The following is a 24,870-nucleotide window of genomic DNA, read 5'->3' as shown; positions in this document are numbered from 1 at the left end:
GTGCAGCGGTTAATACGATGAAAACATGAGCTGCGTTACAATTGAACAGCGGATAACTTCTTTAAAGTAAAATATGAAGGTGAAACGCGTCAAAGGGGCGAAGAAAATTATCAATTTTTACAAGAATTCCTTTGGGATCTTCGAACCTTATCAAGTCCTTAGTAAGTATAGCTGTCAGGGAATGCTCTGTTTGATTTTTGCTACGATTTATAGTATTTTAAGGATATTTTTGAGGGATTGTTTTTGGGTGTTGCTTTGGCATGTCAAAGCGTGTCGTCCGTCGCTTCCTGCTTTCTAAGATTTTTTCTTTTGAATATTTGAATTTTTTATCTTACCATCATTTTTTCCTTTTCAGTCGATTTGACATTTTGTCAAGCTGCTATCCTTGGTAAAGTACTTCTCAAGGAACAAATACCAAAATACTTTGATGCTAAAGTTCAGTTGGGTATCCTTTGTAAACGAAAACTGTGGCACCCTGGAGCGTAGTTAGAGAATATTAAGGTGTCTGGTGCATAGACCCCTTGCAGTACGTGGGAATGAAAACAATAGTTTCCCATTCTCAGGAGATTGGAATTCTTTTGTTTTGTTCCCCAGATAAAGCTGCTTTGACGTCACATGCAAGGGGTCTATTAGGGTATTGTTATTGCCAGTGTCTTCCTAAAGTGTCGGTGGCAGTGCTGACAAAAATTCAGAAAGACCCAGAGGATTTGGGGATAAGATTGTCATTAGAAAAAAATCAGCATTGTTTATAAAGAGTAATAATTGAAAGTAATTCAAAGGATAAATTCATGATTCTATTTTAATATCTCTAGTTGATTAGGGATGGGACAGCCATTAACATGGTCATCTGATCCAAATGAAGGCTTAATTATTTGTACAGGTGGCATAGCAGGGACAGCTCTCGCATCTCACCCGGGAGACCAGGGTTCGAGTCCTGCCAGGCTCAGTGTTATATGTGAGTAGAGTTGTTTGTTGGTATCTCTCCTGTGTTTTGAGAGTTTTAAATTCTAACTCTATCTATCGGTAGTCTTATCAAGTGGGTTGCAAAACCTGTTGGCTTTCTGTCCACCATGGAGTGGCAAATACAATTAGAATTTTTAGTTTTAAATTTGCAAATGCAATTACAAAGACAGCACTATCTCCTCAATTATTTTGCAACCTGTGTTGGTCTGGCTTGAAACACCACCTCCGGAAAACAGACCAACACTCTTATGAACTGAGCTGAATTAGCTGCACTGTAACATTGAATCAATGTTTAAACCATGTTTTAATTCAAAAAACTTTATCCTTGAAAATTGAAGTTTTGTGCTTGAAAAGTGCTTAAAAAGTCCTTGAATTTTGTAACGAAAATGTAGCACGAAGCCTGTAAAAACTATGCTTAAGAGATGATTACTTATTTCCTTAACTGTAAATATAACTACAGTTACAACAAACTGTATCATAGAGGAGGGTAAAGCTCTTGGTCCCTCACTCAATGGTGCTGTGTCAATCGCCAAGAAATTTCAAGTCAGGCTATGTGGACATAAGAAAAGTCCGGTTTCCGCAGCAGAATGCATTAAGAGCATTATAGGTAATACTTGTACCTCAGTGTTGTTATATATATTTTACAGCGCAATGCACAAAAGTATGTATTCGAATACTTCTAAGCACTGGTTCTTACATTAAACTGACACATTTTGAGCGAAACTGGTTGGTTTTTACATAAATAAATGTCTCAGGCGCAGGCATTACAGACATTCTCAATCACACGCACCGCTCTAAGGATTGTGTCTGTGGTCACCGGCACCACTCTAGGGATTTTGTCTGTCACAACGAAGAAGCTTTTAATGGGCATCAATCAAGGCATTTCCATGACATTCTATAGTAGCGAGCCCTTATAGCTTTGTGTTTTCCGACAATGTTATGGAAATGCCTTGTGATTGACGTCCACTAAAACCTTCTTCGTTATGACAAAAACAATGGCTAGAGGGCATGTGTGATTGAGAATGGATGTAAAACAAGGCATTTTTGGGCAATATGATAAGAAACCATTGAAAACCATAGAGTTATAGGCCATTTCTAAAACCCTTGAAAAAAACTATTTTGTCTGAAGTTAGCTATATTTTTTCAAAAGTTTATGTCCTGCTCCACAACTAATACAAACTTCAAAGTATTCTTTTGTAACATAATTTAGTCTTGCCTGAAAATGCCTTGTATTCTAATCTGAGCACGTGATACTTTTGACATTGCTCGCGCATCTCAAAAAAATCTATTTGCAGTGAGCGGATTTAGAAAAGCTCAGAGAAGTTAAAAATACTAATATATAACCTTATTTTCAACAGGGCCTTCAAACACCAACAGATATTTCGTAGCAACACAGGACAGAGAGCTTCAAACACATTTGGAATCTATTCCAGGTTAGTTCTATTTTCCAACAAAAATCAAAGAAAGATTTTGTAACATACAGTATATTTACCAGCAGAAAAAGACAGTCTTTGGAGCCGAATTTAAGATTAAGTTAGAAGACTCTATCTTTCACTTTTCTAGACATGACAGTTATACCAGCATAAGTCTGCTTTTCTTTTGACTTTAGACAAGTTTTTTTTCAATCACACATTATCTTTCCTTAGGTGTACCATTAATGTATTTAAATCACAACTGCATGGTATTAGAAAAACCTACGCCACTATCATACGACACTGCACAACAGGTATGTAGCCAGAAAGGGAGGTCAGGGTGGTTATGATATGATGCATCATGGTCTAGCTTGGGTACGCACAAAAACACGGAAGGCATAGTGGATAAAATATGTTCAAGAAAGTGCAAACCATATATCTGTGAAATAGCACAAAAACTAAATAGCACTAAACACATCTATTTGTTTTGTTTTCAATTATTTAATTGATGCTATTTTCTACTAATTAGTTAGTACTATTTCATGGGGATATATGGTTCGCACTCTATCAAAATCATTGTCAAAAATGAAGTCTAGCAACGGAAGTTTTGTCACAAAGTTTTGTCGGTTAAGTGTGCATGTTAGGGGCATCCTCAAAAGTATTTCCAGCGCAATGTGCAAAAGTATGACCAAGGATTAAAGTTTTTGCATACTTCTATGCACAGGCTTTTGCACGTTAAACCCACACATTTATGTAAAGGTGGCTGGTTTAACCAAATAAGGCCTGTACAAGCTCGTTTGCCAGCAATAAGTCAGTGTGTAGAAGTATGCAAATGCATTAAAATTATGCACTCATACATCAAAGGCAATACTGCGTGGGTACAATTATGATTATCAGTGAGGTTGCCACTAACAGCATGCACACTTTGCGGAAAAAAGCATCGTGCCAAACTCAACTTAAAAGCATAGCAATAACTATCATAACCTGTTCAGATTCAGGATTCAAAAGTCAACCCAACTTCACTTGAAAAGGAAACTATAGCAAAATTGAAAGGGGAACCAGAAAGTGAAGAGAAAAGAAGAAGAAAACGGAAAAAGCCAAGTGGCCCAAACCCTTTGTCCATCTTAAAGAAGAAACGAACAGCCGACAAAACTATGTCACAAACTGTAAAGGTGGGTGATAAATAGACTATTTTACATTAACTTACAAATTTCTCGTGTGCTGATTGATTATTTTTTATCATCAATAAGAGGACAGACAAATGAGAATGACGTCAACGAGCACACGCTCTTTCTGTTAGTTGTTTCAATAAGTAAAAATGAGAAGTTTTTATCGTTTTTGTTATCGTAAAAAGCAAATTGACAATAAATTTCCTCATCATATGGATCCACACTTAGCCTAGTGGATCTGCATACTACTTTGACAATGTGATGATGAAATTCATCGTCAATAAGACAACAGACACATTAAAAACTGATGTCAATTTGTTAGTTTTTTAACCCGTACGATACCTCTGTGTTTCTTGATTACAGACTCATTCACTCAGGGTTAGCCTCATTTGAGCATCAGAATATTCATAAATACCAATGGTAAAGTAAAGAATGCTCAACTTCTACAATACAAACACTTTGAGATTCTACAGTACTTTGCTGGAAAAAGTGAATATTCTACCCAAAATCAAGACTAACCCTGAGCAACAGAGAATTTAAAACTGGAGTATTCTGAATAAAGTTCCATTGAAAAGAAAAACAGATGGGCTGGGGGAGCTTTAGCCTTTCTTCTTTCTGCTAAGATTAAACCCTGGGCAGATATGAGTCAGGGCACGGCTAACTAACAAATTAGTCAGGGCATGGCTGACTCACAGATTGAACCCTGAAACAACCTCTGGGCTGATCTAAGTCAGGGCATGGTTAACTCGCAGATCGAACCCTGAAACAACCTCTGAGATGATCAAATTCAGGGCACGGCTTACTCACAGATTGAACTCTGAAACAGCTTCTGGACTAATCAAAGTCAGGACCAGCTATCTCAGTTTCCAATTTCTTTTCAGAAAAAACGTATCCGAAAACGGAAAAAAGCCAAAGTACCGACACATGTCCTTCAAGCACTAACAAAAGAAAGCTAACACAAGGAATATCTGGTCAGTTTGATGTAGTTATATATTGAAACTGTAAGGAACCGTTCATTTTTACGGGCATGGGGGACTGGTGGGATTTTGTGAATTGAATATATAAATGTGGCCCCTATTAAAACAAATAAAATTTGAAATAAATTTTCTATTTTAGCCAGGTATTTTTTGGTTTCCCCCCTTAATGTTTTTTATGTGCCCCCAACTCCCCCCCCCCCCCCACCCCCAATCCCACCAGCCCTTCCCCACCCCTCCCCCCCCCCCCCCCCCCCATGCCTGTAGAAAAATGAACGTTACCTAATGTAATCATTAATACTATACGATCATATAGATCCTTATTCAATTACTTCAAGCTTTCAGACTGATCAAGGGCTTTTATTTCCATTTTTTTAAATCTGTGAACCTCTAAGAATTAAGATTTCTGAGCTATAGTCATATATTTTCTAAATCGTTGATGACCAGAAAGAAATAATATACAATTCAAACGGGAAGTACTAAGTTTAGACAGCACGATAGACATTTATCTACAAAAACTTTAAAAGTTTTCTAACGTGGAAAAACATATTCATTGGATATTTTGTAAGCAATTTCTCAAACTCAAATTTTCATACATTTGCGAATACTTTCCGGTAAAATTCCCTTTCTTGCTAACAAAGAAAATAACATATTAATTCTCTTTGTTTATAAAGTCAGGTCTATTTTAGATTGATACCAAGTTATATTTTTGAGACCAACCTCGAAACTTTCTAAAAATAATCATGATTCGTTAGCATTATTTTTGTCAAAGCATCGCTCTCCCCAGGAAAACCATTATCATCCCATTGTGGGACGACAGTGGGATAGACTTATCAGCATGAACTAAAGTGAAAGCAAATTCAAAGTTTCTTCTATTTGTAGGAATTACCTTAGCTAGTTATGACTCATAGTATTTTACCGAATTTAAACGATAGAATATTTCCATACTTTCTAAGATACGTAGTTTCCAATTATAATATTTTCTGTTGTCGTTACATTTGCAGGATAAAAGTTTCTAATGTTTAGAATTCAGTTTGAGTATTTGGCAAAGTTAGGCGATAGGACTGTTATTCATCCTGTTATGATCAAAATAAAGCTTCTCTCCTACTATGTCATCATGACTAATGATTAATCATTATTATCGTAGGGATAAGACAATCCGCTTTGACTTCCTCATCAAAACAGTCGTTTACAAAGTTAAATTTCATTTCGGAGACACTGAACGAGTTTGTCTGAGTTTATAAGTTATAATAAATTGAAGAATCCACAAAAAAATTTTTTAGAAAAAAAAGCTTTTAAAACAAAAGCAATGTCGCAAATAATTTTTTACTTTTGTTTACAAAAGTCAAGGTCTGCTTCGTAAGTACACACCAAGCTCTCAAAAGTTATCTGTGACAATAAAAAAGCAAACAAATTAGTCATTTATTTGAACTTTGGTCTCTCCTGGGTCTTCGAAATAAGGATTTCTAACAACTAGAGTTACCTCATGCAGAGTTAAGCTTTCTTAAATGTGCTATGAATTAAAATAGGATTTGATCACGACTGGAGAGATGTCCACGCGACCGTAAGGCTGATTAAAAAGATATAACTAGCTAAAAACTAGTGTGATTAATTAAGGCTGATTAATTGATTCGCACGCGAACTCCTTGTCAATCAGTTCAACCAAGAAAATTCCATATATTATACTACTTATTAACCTTATATCTTCTTAATAAAGATGCTTTATTAATTCAAAATCCTTCTATCGGTTTTGAAGGATATTTGGAAATTGGGTTTCAAAAGACAAAAGAGCTGCGTCGTGAACCTGGAAACGAAAAGGAATTAACTCTGAACTACTTGAAATTGCTTCCACTTGAAAAAATATGTTAAATTTATTTCAGTTTTTAAGTACGTTTTCTCGAGGTTTTAGTATATCGTGTTCCATATTCACGATAAATAAGCTTGTGCGATTTCGTTTTCTTTGTTCGTTGGTTGTATTCCATAATAACGGGGAATAGAAGTTTGTCGATAAGAAAAGAATTAACTCCGGTAACCACAGGTTAATCGGGCATTGAAGTTCGCTAACAGCGTTTGCTCGCAAAACCTCGTCTCCCGCAGAGTTTAACAGACATCGAATGAACAGCACAATCAGTGCACTGTTTAGACTGTCCCAATGTTTGCCTCGATCTGCCTCAAAGATACTAAGCCAAGATTGTGGTTTCAACTTCACAGAACTCGTACTTTACTTTCCGCCTTGCATGTTTGTCTGTTGACCTTCGCTTCTCAGCACTCCTAGCGCTTATACTGAGAAAAATTCAGATAAGAACTTAATCAGGTTTTTGTATTTTCGTTTTTAAAGATCTTTTCAATATTGTTATTTAAAACCATGCTTTCAACTTTTGATCCCCTGTGTGAAAACATTGTCTAAAAGACCAACAGAAATGAAAACGTAAAAAGAAAAAACGAAATGAAATGAAAAATAAACAAGAAAATTTTTCACATTTTCTACTTAATATTTTTTTCTATCTAGTAGAAAATTTATTTTTTTCAGTTCATTATCTTCACCTATCCTTTTCCATTTCAAAGAATTCTAGTTATCACTTTATTTTTGTACTATCTCCGATTCGTCTATTCTCATTGTAGTTCTAGACCAGTGTTTCGTTGTACATTATTCCTAATTTCTGAAGATGGTCGATACAAGGGTAGTTTTTTTTATTTATAGATACACTTGCTTATAATGAAAACATCTTTTTGACGATTGTTTCAAAATGTTGTAGCACCTTTTTTACCGACACCATTTATATTCTTTCTATTTTCCTTTCTTTCTTAATTCCTTGCTTGCTTGCTTCCTTCCTTGCTTGCTTGCTTGCTTGCTTGCTTCCTTCCTTGCTTGCTTCCTTCCTTCCTTCCTTCCTTCCTTCCTTCCTTCCTTCTGTTACTTTAGTTTATCGACATTTTCCAAATTCATGTTCTTTCTCGTCTTTTAATTTTCCTTAGTTATTTACCAAGTGTACGTATAGTCTTTCTTCCGTCCTTGGAAATAAAATTCAATAGATTGCAGTCTTTCCTTAAGCGATCATTTTCTTAACTCTTTTACTTCAGTTTTCAAATCATAAATGGTGAAAAGGTAAATTATACACCGTGAAAAGACCTTTTCATCATTACTGTTTCATTAGAAACACCGACGCAGCTCACACTAGTTTTTAGCTAGTTATATTTTTTCAAATCATAAGTGTTTTATTTTAGTTTTAACTCAAATTCTATAAAAAGCTGTAACTCTTTCCCTAGAAGGATAGTGTGAATAACAAAACTGTGTTTTCTTTCTTACAACAATTCAATTAAGTCCATTAATAACCCGACAATTTGTCTCTTTTACTATATTTTCAAGTAGGGATTCATCCCACTGTAGAACAAATCCGGGCAAGAACAACTTATCATGTCCCACACCTGGCTCCCATATAGTGAAGCCAACATTTTCTACACGGAACACTGAAGTGTTGTTTTGACTGCTATCACCCACGCGACCGCCTTTTCAATTAATCCCTAATTAGCCTTATATAAACTTGTCTTACACACCATTACAATATCCCGTTGAAATCTTACCAAGACCTACAAGATGTACTCTGACATTTCGTAGACTTTCAGTCAAATTCAATAAGTTGATAAGAAAAGTTCGTCAAAGTTTATCACGTGAATATGAAGTTGAAACCGTTCTTTACAAGTATCGATTATGTTTAGACCCCATTTACGCTCTATTGAGCTGAGCTTTTGAACTTGCATTAAGATACGAATTTAATAAGTTTGGGTTCACTGGGGTAATAAACACCTTCATATATGTAATATTCTTTCTAGTATTGTAGGATTATGCGAGATATTTTTATCATTGTCGCTGATATTTGGCGTAGGCGTCGAGGAAAACCGCAGTCAATGTAACAGATCTGTGATTTATTAAGTTTCGCTTGGATTGTTTTGCACGCAATGGTCCTATTTTGGGTCGTGTCAGGACATGTCCCTAACGCACTACAGTCGTTTGAATGAATTACGATTCGAGTCTGTAGGGGATCGAACCATTTGTGCGTTTCCTTTGTCGGTTTATCAGTGAAAAATAAACCCCGCTGCTCTGCAATACCTGTGTTTTATCCAAGACTAGTGATAGATTACCGATACGATTGTATCGGACTTAAAATTTCCTATAGAGTTCAATATTTGCTCAGTTGTTGTGTTATATAAGATAACTCTTTGTTTTGTCGCGTGACAAGTAGTGAATTAATTTTTTGCCGACCTAAACTGCCATGTCTTTATTTAGAACTGACAGAGAATCCAAAGTAATTGGGAAAAAAGTAAATATAAGTAGTCGCTCGCAAGAACCGTTTTTCCTTTGTAAAGAAAGATTTTTTTTTGGATACAGAATTGCTTCTTAAACGTTTAATTGACTTTATTTGTGCATCAATCATTGACAAAACTATAAAACAATGTTACGAGACATTCGCCCTTTTTAAAGTCCATTTATTTTTTTCTTTAGTTCGCCGCCATCTTTTCACCGCTCGCGGTCTCCTCTCTAGCTTTTCCCGCTCTTTTTCATCTGATTTCCGATGACGTCATTACTTTCTATATGAAGTTCAAGTTTATCTGCTGCGTTTTTTTTCTCGAACCTACCTACGACGTAGCTTCCTGATATAAATTATCTATAAGCCCTAGTTTCTCTCAGCCGGAAATGAGTGATCTAAATAAAAGCAAATGAAATGCGCAACTTTCCAAATTAAATCAGACTGAAAAAAAACAAAATCTGTTCATGTATTTATCGCATTTATGGAGTTAAAATTCGCGTTAAGTGTTACAAGTGCCTTCTGTGTACGTGTGCTGTTGATATCGTAGTCAAACAAAGGGTTTATATCTGTCTATATTACTTTAATTCAAAATAAATTACAAAAACGAATTGGCTTTACGCGTTTTAAAAATTGAAATGCAAGACAAACTGAATTCGAATTTAGGCCAGACGCACTCCTGAAGAGCTTATCTATAGGCGAGAATTTGGCGGGAAAATGACAGAACAAGATCCGATACCTAGCAGCAATTGTTGCTACTATACCAACAAAGTATTACACGTATACTTTGGATTATTGATTCTAGAATATCGTCGTTTCCTGTTTCATTGTCTTTTCCATTTTTTTTGGCTTGTTGCCGGCCCCGATGATATTTTTTAGTTGATATGGGAAATTACCACTAAGTTTTCGTTTCAGTGCAAGTTTGACAACCGCGGTTAAAAATCTCTTCGATTTCTACCTTTGTTTGAAACTGTAAAGTTTAAGATTTGGAAGCCAGTTTATTTTTCAAGGTCTCACTTACGGAAAGAATAAGGCCGTATTTCCGATACACATCAGCTGGATATGCGGTTGCTTCCTTTTCAAAGGATCCCTCATCGTCAAGCCCCTCTTCATTTTGTCATCTTTAATCTATTGACCAGAAATGAAGCCGGAAATACCAATTGTTCGGCGTAAGAACGGCGTAAGCAGCATTGATTTTTGATTTTCGCTGACTCAGTACTTTTCACGTTCTTTTCACTGATTTTCTTCAAATTTCAGCCCGTTAAACTCAAGTTATATCTATTGTTCAGGTTTTTATCTGATGAGGTTACTGGCGTTCAAACCAGCTGAAAAACATACTAACAAAGAAAGCTTTATCTGCTAAGAGATTTGTGTTGTTAAGAGACGTTTTCTTAGAGCTGAAAAGCGGTCATGACCTTCTTTGTCGCCGAACAAGTGGCTCATTTCAAGTGTCCTTGACGGATGGAAGTCAAATGTTCTAAGCCTAAAAATATATCCTAAACAGCTAAGCATGCACGATACAGTGAATGCGTACGATGTAGTAAACTGAGATGAAGTATTGCTCAGTATGGGACGTGTTCCATTCAGTTCGAGGTTAGCTACCCTTCTTTGTGGGGGGTTGAAAATTTCCGTCTAAAAAATTGTAACATCTTATCAGTCAAAACAAAAACCACATACAAAATAAAGTAAACCAACCATCTAATAGGAATCAAAGATCCCACCAATGCATCGTATCGTGACAAATTATACAACTGATGTGTTTATAAACTTTGCCAAATATTATTTAATCAGAGTCCTCGTCGTGTCGAAAAAATTCTGTTGCTAAAATTGATGATATTGATGTTTTGGCTACGACAGTTGATGAGATTACCAGCTGTTTTTGAGATATTTTAAGTACTTTGTCTACAATTTACTGGAAGCAGACAATCCATTCCACATTTATTGATGTTTTCTTCGCGCGACACTGTTTTTCCCTTCTCTCAGTTGCGTCTCAATTTCGTGTTGTGCGATTTATTTAGTTTCTTTATCTTATCAAAGTAGTTTAATATCCTTTTCCGTATATAGTTGGTATCTTTTATTTGCGATTATATTATTCTCGTTTCGTTTTTTCCCTTACAAGTTCTGAAACAAAACGTTTTCAATTATTCACCTCTCAGCTTTACTTTAGGAAAGTTGTTACACAATTAACGAAAGATTTAATCCCTACCACCCTTTGTAAACAAGGAAGTATTCTCAAAACCAATCTAAATGTAGTCAAAAACTATTAGAACATCCAGACATAACGCCGTCTAATCTGACTTTACCAAGCCTTCACTTTCAATTGTAGAAAGCAAGGTCAATATTTGACCATGAGAGATACAGTCGATCGCACAGTTAATTATTTCTCTGTTTATCCACGATTCAATGAACCATTTTTATTTATACACTCAGGAATGATAAATCGATTTTCACAATATCAAAAACAGGCTTGAAATAATTTATATACTTTGGTTTAAGAGCATCGGAGCAAACCTTAAATTAATTAAAAAGTTTTTCTTTCGTCGACGTGGATGAATTTATTTTGCGCTTTGCGTACCTGACCCCACATTTTCATGACCAAAGGCAAACGACCTAAGATTTCGTTTTTGTTTAAGCTTTTTGTTTCATATTTTTTTCTCTCTCCTATAACAGCAAAACACGCGACAATATTGAGATTTTTTTTTTGGATTATTGCCATTATTATATACAAGCTAGAGCGTTTCTTAGCAACGATTTTCTAAGACCCTCGCTGTCTCTAACCTTGACATTGACAAATACTAAGCCTGCTCCGTTCATTTCTATGTTTTTCCATAGGATTTATATTTTGAGGTTTTTATCGATTATTCTTGCTATTTAAAGTTAGATGAAGATGATCTTTAGATGATCTCTTTTGATGGGTTAATTTCACTCTTTAATGTAATAATTTTGAGTGACGTTTTGAACGAAAATCCAATGTATTGTTCACGCTCTGTACGTCAGGAATCGGAAATTTCACAAAATTGTCGTCAGAGGCAAACGTAAGTGCTTAAGCGATATGTCAAACGAAAACCAGGCTATTTCATTCATAGACCAATAGTCCTATACCTTATAAGTTGGCCTTTTCGGCCAAGCTAATCGTTTCAATAGGAGATTTTTGAACGTTAAATACTGGCTTTGTGCCATTTGATTAATGTTAATAAGTAATTATTGTTCAAATGCACATTTATCATGTGCGCCTCGCGTGTTTGTGCAATCAGCGCTTTTGTTTTCACCCTTATTTTTCAGTCAGTTATAAGGTCGACCGAAAAGTTCCCCTTTGTAGCGAAATGGCAATAGAACTGTTTCGAATACCCCCCAGTGCACAAGTCACGAAACAAACAATTGACATAGGAACGAAAAAAAACCTGACGCAGCAAATTTCGGAGGGAAATTCAGTGCAAGAATTCATTGCTTGCATTTGCCACGGCGAGAATTGGAAAACGCTTTTTACTGCACTTATTTGATTGGGTTAATTTTTAAGGTTAATTTACCTATCTAAATTACATAATCAATCTAAAAATAATGATCTTTACCACCACGACTATTAAGCCTTTATTTATAAACCAAGATCAAGATTGGCGGTCATCCAGGGATAAATTTTAGCCAATCAGTGACCGGACGCCTTTCATGCCCAACCAATCATATGCAAGTGAACAGAAGTGTCATGCGTCAAGGCGCGCGTGTGAGTCGCGTGTGCGACCGCTTGATTTAGTGACACCAGATCAAAACATAAACAGAAAAGGGCAACTATCGATGCGCAAGCCACGAGGAAAATCGCTATGAGTTCATTTCGAACAGAACTATTCCTAACTGTAAGCTTAGCACAGGAGACTACCATGAGCGACTCGAGGAGAGCTATCATCGAGGTGGCTGCCAAATTAAAGAAAATCGGAGACGAAATTGAAGCTGAAAGAGGTGTTCACTTTGCTGAAGGCGAAATTATGCAGGACTTCGTGCGGGCAACGATTATTGCCGTCGGAGCAGTGGCAGTCAGTGGAATAATATGGAGATGGGTGAACACTTAGAACTCTTATTTAAAAAGGTAGGTTTTTTCATTGTGTGTCGATTGCTGCTCTATTTTAATCGACCTTCAAGCGCCACTCGAATATTCACAGCTCATAAAAATATCTGTCAAAAAAATTTGGGTTGCCCGTCGAGCGAGAACGCAAAGCGAAGAAAAACATTTTCGCTTTCGGAATTTCTATATATACATATTCATGTATTATTCATTAGGTTTGTGTTATTGATTAAATTTGGAAGCTAATTCTGTATTTTGGTTTATATTTTAGGTATTGTTTTGTAACAGTAACCTGGTTTTTGAGAGGAGTACGCTTTGGCGCCACTAGGAAATTATTTATATGCTACGCATGGGAGATATATAACGCCGAGGCATCCATCAACACAGCCGTGACCTAAGAGGGGGTTAGTCTTCATCACATATGTTGGCCTTCAATTGAACTACGCAATAAATGAAAAGAACCCTACAAGCGGCACAACTCTTATCCAAAATGATGAGAGATTACATATGTTTTCATTTACGAAAACGGACTATTGCTACGACTAAAGTTCCCTTATATTAGGGAAGGGACATTTCCTCTTGTTAAGTGAGAGTGTAGATAGTTTAAAATATAGAATCAACGGCAAGATGTAAATGTGATTCACAGAGGTTGATGATCTCGGGCGAGAGCCAACTAGTCGACTGCTGCTCAACCTAGTCGTGAATTTAAACCTGTGGGGAATCGCATTTCCGCTGATGATTGTATCAGACCAGACCAGACCAAGGAGAAGACACTGACACGTGCCATGAAATGGAGAAAAATAATTCGCGATTTAGTTATTTCCGGTAAAAGAGGAACATTGAGTGAGCAATATTAATGATTACGCTTCTCTGTAATCCTTCTTGTTTCCCTTCTGACTTCGCTGATTTTCAAAATCCTTTCCTAGATGCGTGACACAAAAAGATCTTTGAACTTTTAATTCTTCGACTTTAATTCATTATAATGCAAATTTGAGCTAGAGGTTTCGTTTTGACACTTAAACAATTGAACAGAGTTTGTTATTATTCTGCAGTTTCTTGAAGCGAGCAGCGGCTTAGTTTTAGCGGCACTACATTGTTTTTTTTTTGCTCAACATGACGTTACGAAAAGTGAGCCATCCTTTCTAGAATACAAAAAATATTCTGCGGGAGTCATTATCCCCCAGAATTTTTATACAAAGAGTACTGCTAGTTCACTAATGAGATTTTATTATTTTCTTGTCATTACCGAGCAAAGTCCAAGCAAATAGCTAAGCCATTTATCTTATTTTCTTAACGATGTAAAAATTGCATTTGTACATAAAGCATAATTGTAAATATATCGCAAAACGTGTACATAGAAAAAACTTTGTATATACGGAGAAAATATATTTGTTATTATTATATTTTGCACATATTTGTACATACATGTCTTGTAAAAAATAGTTTTATGATGGAGAACTGCTGTTTTTATTTTTTCATCTCTCGTTCTTACTTTCGAAGCTTGTAAAAATTTTACAACTTGTAAAATAAATGCCAAAAAATCTCCAAAGCTCAACTGAAATCATTTCAGAATAAACTATTTACATAACCAGATGTATGTGTGTTTAATATTTAATAGTTTTTTAAATCGTTTGTGCTTGTTTCGGGCTTGTTTTTTATTTATTTTAGGAATACGAAGAAGCCGTTACAACGTGGCTGTGAGATTCAACAAGAAGCTAAATATTTCTGATGCAATAACGTAGCTGATACGGTCGCGAGAAGCATAGAGTCCGTTTTGTTTTGGTTAAAATTTGAGCACAATGTCACCCCATTCATAAACAATGGCCCATTGTTCGTTTAAGTCACTCTTCGGGACCCCTCAGGGTGAATTTAAAATAAATTCCTCTAATTTTGAAGGTGAATCACGCTTGAGGCATGTTTTATTAGTCATGGAAGTGCGGAATACCTATATGTATCTCTGTCTGTCTGGGGGAAACCCCTTTAGTAAGTGACTATTTATTAAAACGAATAACTTCAAAAAGCATGACTCATGATAAATTACTTTCTGTCATATCTTCCAAAAATAATCTTAAATATGTTATTTCTTTGAATTTATATGTTTTATTTGATCTCTATCCATGTTTTTTTGTTGTTTTTGTTTTGTTTTTTTTTTTTTGTTTTGTTTTGTTTTGTTTTGTTTTTTTCATTGAAAAGCGATATTTTTATTACATCCTTGCCCTTTTATGAATAAGAATCTTTTCTTCTTTCTTTCGTTCTTTTTGTTCCTTGAACAGTTTTCTTTTATTTTGAGACTTTTTGTCTATTTTTTCTGTCGTGACTTAAAGGCGCACGACAAATCGATCTAAAGAATCACACAGACAAAGAAACGTTTACAGTAGATACTAAAGCTTAAAAGCAGTCCAGATATATTGGTCGTCGGTGCATGTCTTGGATTCATTAGCCTCGAGCACGAAACGACCAGTTCGTAAACAACTTTACAAGCCCATTGCGATATTGATAATTTAAAGCTTTTTTGCACCTCGTATCGATCGTTTTTCCATTGCAGAACAAATTTGCAAGACCGTAACACTAGCTTGGAAAATCTACTTTTTTGTATGCTTTTGCTTAAGGCGTTTTTCTGTAAAAGTTTGCATGATCAAATCGAAAAAGGAACAAGAAGCACGATGCGAATCAATATTCAGCGAGTCTTTGCACGCCTTTAGTTGCCCCCATTAATAACTTTTTCTATCAAAAACTTCGTTTTATTTAAGTCTTTTTTCCTTTCCTTATCTTTCCTTTTGTAAATAATGTCTATAAAGTTATACTTTTACCTTTGTAAATAACGTTTTCATGGTCCATAAACACTGATCGTTAAAAAGCAGCCTATATTGGTAAAGTACTTAGAGAAAAATCTAGAACATTAGTTGTCTGTTAATTATTGAAATTCTCTCTATGTAAACATTGAAAGTTATCATCAAAGTATCTACAAAACTAAGCTATCTTTAGACCACTATCTTTTGTTTAGCTTATTTTTCGGGGACACACAAAGTTTTTATGTTCATTGTTTTGGCTTTCTTTTCGATTCTCTAATAAAAACAATTTATCTGAAAATGAAACAGTAACAAATAGTGTGATTGTTCATGCATTTCTTTAAACACGGAACGATCAGATTAATGTGTAATACAATAAAATGCTCAACTGAAGTTAACTTTCCTTCAGTTGTATTTTCGTTTTGCTCGTAAACAAAAGTTCTTATTATGTTTGAACTCTTTCTTTTTCAATCTAATCTCCTAACGGATGCGCGCTTAAAGCTTGAGAGGTATATCTCAATGTCCTTTGGATCGCTCATTTTCTAGTGCCAAGAGAAATATGGTATAAAACCACCATTTCTCGTGGCAAGCGTTAAAGATAACACTCGGTGAAAGCGAAGCTTAGCTGGAAATCAAAATTTTAAAGTTTTAGACTGAATTTAGAAGCAATTTTTGTATAATTTTTGCATCCTTTGCATCCCGTTCCTTCCATTCTCACTCATGTCTTCAACAGGTAAACTTGATAATTGTTAAAGAAAGCAGTTTTCTAAGGTTCTGGTTTCATTTGCTCGGACATGTGGAACCCTGTAAAGCTTTCCCAAATTAATCCCGAAACAATGCCACTAAGTTGAAGCTGAGCTTTACAAGTAACGGCAGATGCTTGGAAAGTCTTAAGTCCTATCTCAACTAAAGATCTAAATGAACTCGAATGTTTCAAAAGAACCCCTGCTTGTAGCAAAGCGGTATTAGCATCTTTCAAATCTGTTGTATGGTATGTAAGGGAAGTGTACATATAGGACAAGCCTAAAAAGACAACAACAGTCCTAGCCATCACTTAATGATGTTATAGACAAGCTAAGACATATTACTGATGCATTTTACAAAATAGAAGACTTACTGCTTCGAGAGGTGCGAATTTGCTTATACGAATTTCATGTAACTACTTCAGCACTTATTTACGTGCATAACTTCGCCATTCGTCTCGGTTTAAGTTAAGTTATCCTAATTTCATCGCTTCAAAACTGTACCATGTTAGTAAAAAATCGTCCGATATTGTAGTCAAAATATTTGGTAAATATTTAAGTTTGAGCTGTATTTTCAGCAATAGACCTTTGCAGGGGATCAAAGCTATAGTGCAAATCCAAATTGGTTTTTCTTTGCCGGAACTTGGGATTAGTTGTTTGATTTTTGCGAGTAAAACTGGTCTTGTTATGGCAACATTGAAATATTCAGTATTATTTGTTATAGGAATGTGTATGGAATCCATGTCAGTGCTAATCACTTGTTTGAGGATTTGTCACAAAAAGCCATTAAAGTTTCAAATGATTATTTCTAAACTTCATTATGTTTTTGTAAGTCGTTTATACATGATGATTGATTTTGAACTGAAAGCCTCTGTTTTAGCATTGGTGTCTCACTTAATGGTACACCACTGTCTTACGAATGTCTGTCACTATTATTGTGGTTTGTGAGTCTGAGAGTTGCTTGTTGGTTCGTAAAGGGTTTTTAAGGGTTCTCTGGTTTTCTTCCCTCCGCTAAATAAACGACTTCTAAATTCCAATTGGAGTTAGTTCAGTGGAAGTAGAGGTACTCTATGGAACCACTGTTAAATCACATAATTGTTATCATTATATTTGGACGGTATCAGGTTAAAATAGAAGGTAGGGGCAGAGAAATATGTACGCAATGATTTATGCACAAATAATTCATGTTAGAAAATCCACTTTTCGTAATACCTAAACCTTGTTAGACCAGGCTTAACCTTTATTTTTGGCTTGTAAAATAAGATCTAAAGAACTCGAAGGCTCAAATACTCAGAAGAGCGGTGAATGCATCTCTCAAGAACCTTGTTTCAGTATCAAGCTTCCCTGGCTAGTGTGTGTCCTATAGGCCCATGCTGGATATCACTTTAATGACCAACACGGGCGCACGGAAAAGTGTCCATTAAGCCTTAATCCTTTCACACCTTCGTCATATAAACACTAACCAATTTCAAAACCATCATGAATTGTAACTGGTTTTAACCTGTTGAACACGCACTTCTAATTCATCCGTATGTCGGACTGATTCATATTTTTGTCATCATCGCAAGTTCCGTTGTTTCTGAGTTAATTTTAGTTCTTAATTTCGTCGCATAATTAAAAACACAATAGATTAGGCGTTTAGTGGTGGAGTGAAAATTAGAAGAAAATCCAAAGCTGTCGCCTATGGTATTAGTGATGACAAGAACAGTTCATCCTATTCCTGAGCGACATTAGTTGCGAATGGGATTAACTATTGTTAACTTGGAAAGTTGTTTTTCAAGGAAGGAAATATGGACACGGAAACGTTCTGAATAACGAATAAACGAACGGAAAACTCGTAGCTAACGCCCACGAGAATGCCATCTGAATAGAATCTGTGATGTAGAAACTCATTGAATTTGTTTATTTATTTGAATTGATTGATTTGTCCACGGTGTGTCTCATTAGGTTTTGACAAACTATAAACTGAACTGGACTATTTATTTACTCTATGATATCTAATATCTATACAAAGAAAGAAAGAGAAAAAACAGATGTACCTGCTTTCCACGAGAGCCGTGCTTAACTAATACTAATTGTAAACCATAAAATATATCCTAAAATATCAGAAAATGTTACTGCAGCCCGCTTTATTAAAGACCCCGTAAACTAAGACTTGTTGACTAGATAAGTCTAGAATTTTACCGTTATTGTTATTCTAGCCCTTAATCAGTCTACGACAGAACATGAATTTGACAGATTAAACCAAATGAAATGAAGAAACCATCTTAGATATTCGAATCATAACATCCGCGCGTCATTTGCCAGAAACTAGAAAGTTACATCATTTCTTTTAACTCTGATCACAATAGCTTGGATCTGAAATTTTGTGACTAATAGGGTTTAGGGTTTAAAATTCCATTTACGTACAATAATTCCTTCGGTTGTTTTGAACACGTAAACTGAAAATGATACATTTTGCTGACGTCAACGAAAATCGCCCATAGCTCTTGGTTCGAAAATAAATGCCTCAAATCGATTCCTAATGGCTTCAATAGTATAGTGAATACCAAGGAAACTTTGGTTTGTTTTTTGACAGGACGTGAATTAGCGTGTGGTTTTAATTTTCTTGTGTCCAATGGCTTCTTAGCTCTTCATGTTTGTACGAGACGTCCAAGTTCAAGTTCAGGCTTAGCTTGGTCGTCGAAAGGAAAAGAGGTGGCACTGACGTCATCATTCGTTAAATGAACCTCTTACAGCGACAATTGCTTTTCAAACTACTACATGACCTGGTCATTAACCTCAAATTCGCAAAATGCCTTCTGACACGCCATACTTTAAGCCTCTTGGAAATCCCCTTTTCGACAAGTGGCTGGTTGGTGTTGTTCGGGAAGTTCCTTTAGTTTCCCCTAAAGAAAGGTGGTAAATCCCCCCTATTTTTGTTTACTTCTGTGTTCTAATATTACATACTTTGTCAAACTTGCCAGAACTGGTTTTATTTTGTAGTAAAGTCTAGTAGCAAGCAGGGTAGCAAGTTAATGACATGCCCCCCAGAGGTCCTCACTCAATCCATGGGAGACGTTTCAAAGGTCATCTATATATTGTTACTTCAATCTAGAAACTTCTGAACCATGGCTCTTAAAACTTTGATCATTAATCAGATATTTAGACAATACGATATCTGGTGTTTTTCTGCACGGATTTTTCTATCTTTAGCTCGATAAATCCTCTTGGAAAAAGTCAGAAATCTGTGTTTTACGAGATTTCTGAAGACGTTGAAAGGAATGTTTTCATCATTTCATGTATCTTGGTATGTCTTCGTCGTTATCGGTACACCATCATGGCGTCAAATCTCATTTGATTACTTTAACCTTACCTAATATCTACATCGTTCTAACAATACAGTCATTTCATTCACACTAATCGTTTATGCATGTCGAGCTGCGTAACCTAAAGATTACTTAATTACAAACTACAGCGTAGCGCCCGTTATTGAGAACTGTTTTGACGTTTGATTGCATAACGTTCTTATTCTGGGCCCTGGTTACGAACCCTGGATAGCGCTATCCGACAGATAAATCTCGTTCAGTGAATAAATTTATTGGATAACAGCATCGACTTATACACTGGATAAGGATTTATCCACCGGATAGCGCTATCCACTCTTCGTATATTTTAAAAAATGTAAAGGGCGTTGTAAAAGAATTTACTAAGAAATAACAAGTTAGCCGATTTTAGGCTTAACAAGAAACCGATTTTTTAACCCTTCCAACAATTCTTTCACTTTCTGTAGTAGACTTAAATCAATGCACATTTGGGAAAGGGGTTCTGAAGATTTTCCTGCACGTTTCGTATTTCAAGCAGGTGAATAAATTCAGCACATATCTAGTGATGATACTACTATTGTTCTCAGCAATCCAGTCTATAATCTCATTAGTAATTAGAATGCTAGATAATACATTAGTAATGCTGTTTATTTTTAGACCTTGTGTTGCTCTTCAGTTACAGATTTCATTTTCTCTCTGCAATGCTATCGCGGGTCCGAGCCACTGGCAAAGCAGTTAGTCTTCATTTTAGTGCCTTAGTAAGGACTCCGGACCGTACCTATTGGATATCGGTCAGGTATAACTGTTTTTCAGTCTTGCTAGGACAAACCTATTTTCATTGAGAATGGTGGGCCTTCTACGCGCGGCAGCCATGTCGAATGGAACAATAGATTTTCCCACGCGTAGCCTCGCATTCAAGTCATTGAGAATAAATTCATGCGGGTTCAACAAAAAAATTTGGCTGACGCGTGAGTAAGGCTCATACCAATCTGGTCTCAATCACATCATTTCTTTTGCCTGCGAAAACCTGGTTTTCTATTGGCTCATAAAAGTATGGCGATGCAGATGCCATGGGCCAGTTGATCAGAGTCCAAAGTCATAGTCTAATTGAATGATCACTTACACTAATTAATTGAGGATTTTCATTGGTTAATCTTCTTTTCCCAAATTTGAATGAATAATCTAAGTTGGTGACGTCATCAAGTATCACGTTCCTTCAAGTGCGATGTCTTCATTCTATTGGTCAATAAGGTTTCTTCAGAACAATCAATTGGCTAGAATCCAAGGGCTAATCAAAATCACATCCATACGTGTACGTTCATGGGCCTTTAGTGAAATCTTCAGTCTCATTGGTCAATACGTTGTTTGAAAAAGATTCGTAACATGTTAAAACACAATCACGTGCGCAATCACGATATGGTCACGTATCTTCAGCAAACAGTCGTGTGCGCAATCACGTGTCTCATTACTAGCTGCACGAATAAAGCCGGGTAGTCTCCTACTTAGCCGCTATTAGTGTCGTCACGCAACGTTCACTCCCCGAAGTACTTAGAGGAGTGAGCGTTGCGTGACAACACGAATAGCAGCTGCGTAGGAGACCAGAAGAAAGGGCGATTATTTGACAAATCCGGCGAAACGGTCATCATACGTTATTAATTCCGCTGTCGGAAAGTCGAGGCCGAAACTCGGCATTTATAGTAACGCTCAGTTTTGAATTATAAAAGGTACGAAGTGCCGACTTCCTGATATCATTCAGTAATAAAAGCCGAAAATAAGATTATTAATAACGAAAACCCGCCTTCGGGAAAAACAGACGATGTCACTAACCACTGATAGAGTGTTCATTGTATCGGTAAACCAGGGAGTCATTAGTGAGAGTGGATTTTAGCTAATTCAAACCATATCTGTAATGTTTTACTGTCTATCTTGCGGTCACTGTAACCGGACCTGCATGAGTTGCCGACCAAAGGGCTTTATGATCGTAATGGTTTTTATCTGAATAAGAACGCTATAAAAAAGCAGTGCTATAAAGGTCCACTTTTGAACATTCTAGAGTAAACGGTGCCATTTAAGATCATTTATACACCGAATCGAAAATGACGACCAATTTGATTAACTATGACTTCAAATGCAACCAATAAAAAGGGCCATTTTGCTTTTACGCTTCCACGAAGGACTCACGTGCTAAACATCACTATATTTAAGAACGTTTTTACACGAGGATTAAGTTCTCTTTTTATTTCTCTATTGTATTCAACGCACCAACGCAGTATTAACCACTAGTCATTATCTATTCTTGATGCGTCGCCGGCGCCATTTTAGAAGTGATTTGATATCGTAAATAACTCAAATTCTCACTCATTAATCATGGTCCATTACTGTTCGACGGTGCTGTAGTTCTGTTGTCTGTAAGTTTTCTTCGTGGAAAGACATATCGCAGGCTATCACAAGAATCAGAGCCAAAATTAACTAATGCACCAAAAACTGTTCACAAAAGATTAAGTACAACAGGGGCTTTCAACATTATCCATTTTTCTCTTTCCTTTCCTTCGCCGGCTCCCTTCCTCCCTTCTTTTACCAGTTCCCAGTTCTCAGTTCTGCATAGCCGGCGGAGATCATTTTCTCCCACTTTGAGACGCAATTCATCCCTAAAACGTTTCCTCTCATCAACACTATTACATTTCTAGAAGTGGAGAGTGAGAGATAAAGCTCCCTGAGAGAAGTTGAATAAGGATATTAAGAAACTAATCCACTACTTTCTCATTTCAGATCACAGACTATTCCTTTGTTAACCAGCCGAACCATTGAAAAGTCTCCTTATTCATAGAAGGGAAAAGAGAATCTTATTCTCTGAAGAACAACGTGGTCTGATTTGGTAGAATGGTTTTCTTATGAGTTGGAAACGATACGGCGAAATCGTAGGCATTGATACTGAAGCCGTATCGTATCTTACTTAAGGGGAAGCCATTTCAATGTCACGGCATGTCATACCGTGTACGTACTGTAAGTCAGTACCGTGTGTTTCCCACTCATACGAAAACCATTTTTATGGGAAGCCATTTCAATGTTACGGCATGTCGTGCCGTGTACGTACTGTAAGTCAGTACCAAGTGTTTCCCACTCATAAGAAAACCATTCTTATGGGAAGCCACTTCATTGTAACGGAAGAACGGCATTTCGTACCGTGTACGTACTGTAAGTCAGTACCGTGTGTTTCCCACTCATACGAAAACCATTTTTACGGGAAGCCATTTCAATGTTACGGCATGTCGTGCCGTGTACGTGCTGTAAGTCAGTACCGGGTGTTTCCCACTCGTACGAAAACCATTCTTATGGGAAGCCAATTAAATGTTACGGCACATTGTACCGTGTACGTGCTGTAAGTCAGTACCGTGTGTTTCCCACTCATACGAAAACCATTTTTATTGGAAGCCATTTCAATGTTACGGCATGTCGTACCGTGTACGTGCTGTAAAGTCAGTACCGTGTGTTTCCCACTCGTACGAAAACCATTTTTATTGGAAGCCATTTCAATGTTACGGCACGTCGTGCCGTGTACGCGGTGCTTTAACAGTACCGGGTGTTTTCCACTCGTACGAAAACCATTCTTATGAAAAGCCATTTCATTGTTACGGCATGTCGTACCGTGTACGTGCTGTCAGTACTGTGTGTTTCCCAATTTTAACCGTTTTTAAGGGAAGCCATTTCGATGTTACGGCATATCGTATTGTGTACGTGCTGTAAATCAGTACCGTATGTCGTGCCCACTGAGCTCATACGATAACCATTCTTAAGGGAAGCCATTTCAATTTTACGGCATGTCGTATCGGCGGTGTACGTTCTCAGTTTAAAGTTTCCCACTTATAAAAACCTCTGGGGAAAAATACGCCCAAGAGGATCGATAGGATCCATGCAATGTCGGCTTGATAATAGCTTTGGTAATTAGTCGCGTGCAAGAGACTAGGTCATGCACCTTCTATGATGTGATTAATAGTCGATGATGTGGGAAGATTAAAAAGATTTCGTCGCGAGAACTTCTCCTTTTCATAAACCCAGAGTAGTATAGGGAATGGGGGTTCCAGCGCAATCTCAACACGGGCAAGATCCGCGTCAAAAATCCACCTACGGACGACCCCCACTCCAAGTGTGGTTGGGGGCAACAGCGCAAATATGTTAGTCTATATATGGAGTGCGAAGATTGTAAGAGAACTTTTAAGAAAGAAGCGGATTTGAAAAAGCATTTGAAAATGAAGACGAAGTGTATGAGCAGTTATGATTGTGGATGTGGTAAGAAGTTTGAGACTAAGGTTAAATTGTTTTGGCATTGTCAGGACTGTGAGTACGACTACGACGACTTAAAAAGTGCTTGGTATTAGGTATAAAATATTTCCTATTATATAGATGGAATCCCAAAGCAACTTCAGCACGGTGCCAATACCCGGTAACGGTGAGATTGACGTTAGACAGTTTTGGCGTCAGTCAGAAAGGAAGGTTAAAAGGACTCTCCGAAAAGGTATAGAAGAATTAGGAGCCCTGAAAGCGAGCATAATGGTAGAAGTAAGTTTGTCAAAAGACGAGGTAATGACGACAGCAATGTTGCGATCAAAGTCGTTAGTGATATTAGAATCCACGAATCTGGATAGGTCACTCAGTGAAGCCCTAGAAGCAATAATGGAGTCGCTGTCTAACTACACGAAAGAAGGATCGGGTTGGACAGTAGAGGAGGTTGAAGGAATAGAGATAAGTATAGCCAGGTACGTACCCATACGAGGGGGGAGTTACGTACCGCTACCAACGTGGGTAGAAAGGAAGAAGGCTATTGTAAACGTGAAGAATGAAGACAATCGATGCTTTATGTGGGCAATCAGGTCTGCACTGTATCCAGCAGAGAAGGATCCCTGTAGGACAAGTAAGTATCCCACAGATGATTTAGAGTGGGATGGTGTGGAATTTCCCATGCAGTTGATAGACATCCCCATATTTGAGGAAATAAACGATCTAGCAATTAACGTTTACGGAGTCAGAGAGCAGACGATAGTACCGTTAGTTCTGTCAAAAAGTAAAGGAGAGCGCGTACATTTATTCTACCACGGCGGACACTACTCATGGGTTAAACACATTAGCAGACTATTCTACAGACATACTAAGCACAAAGGC

At 36.8% G+C, this 24,870-nt stretch overlaps 1 protein-coding gene and 1 long non-coding RNA gene across 4 annotated transcripts; both read left to right on the top strand.

The window, feature by feature from the left end:
* The first annotated feature begins 39 nt into the window (after positions 1-39).
* LOC116301433 (rRNA-processing protein UTP23 homolog) lies at positions 40-23,747 on the top strand. Of its 2 annotated transcripts, none has more exons than XM_031710489.2 (8): positions 40-161; positions 356-388; positions 881-955; positions 2,322-2,396; positions 2,610-2,689; positions 3,368-3,547; positions 4,426-4,515; positions 22,483-23,747. In XM_031710489.2, the coding sequence occupies exons 1-7, from the start codon at positions 74-76 to the stop codon at positions 4,498-4,500; spliced, it is 606 nt and encodes a 201-aa protein (XP_031566349.1). In that variant the 5' UTR covers positions 40-73; the 3' UTR covers positions 4,501-4,515; positions 22,483-23,747. The 2 variants fall into 2 exon arrangements, with proteins under 2 accessions (XP_031566349.1, XP_031566348.2); XM_031710488.2 differs by lacking the exon at positions 881-955 and adding an exon at positions 1,424-1,570 and having other exon boundaries at positions 356-445.
* Positions 7,786-14,469, top strand: LOC148908828 (uncharacterized). Of its 2 annotated transcripts, XR_016120785.1 has the most exons (3): positions 8,897-10,002; positions 10,112-12,900; positions 13,148-14,469. It is a non-coding gene; the product is annotated as an uncharacterized LOC148908828 (long non-coding RNA). The 2 variants fall into 2 exon arrangements; XR_016120784.1 differs by having other exon boundaries at positions 7,786-12,900.
* Positions 23,748-24,870: the final 1,123 nt, after the last annotated feature.

Source organism: Actinia tenebrosa, unplaced genomic scaffold, assembly GCF_029948245.1.
Source record: "Actinia tenebrosa isolate PJP-AT-01 unplaced genomic scaffold, QUT_ActTen_1.0 PGA_scaffold3__52_contigs__length_22856419, whole genome shotgun sequence".
Lineage (NCBI taxonomy): Eukaryota > Metazoa > Cnidaria > Anthozoa > Actiniaria > Actiniidae > Actinia > Actinia tenebrosa.
This window is presented reverse-complemented; position numbering and strand designations above follow the sequence as displayed.

Excerpts from the sequence above, each read along its gene's own strand:
- LOC116301433 (XM_031710488.2), top strand. The coding sequence starts at position 74 with ATGAAGGTGAAACGCGTCAAAGGGGCGAAGAAAATTATCAATTTTTAC. Across the intron at positions 2,397-2,609 it reads ACATTTGGAATCTATTCCAG|GTGTACCATTAATGTATTTA; the intron begins GTTAGTTCTATT and ends ATCTTTCCTTAG. Across the intron at positions 2,690-3,367 it reads CATACGACACTGCACAACAG|ATTCAGGATTCAAAAGTCAA; the intron begins GTATGTAGCCAG and ends TAACCTGTTCAG.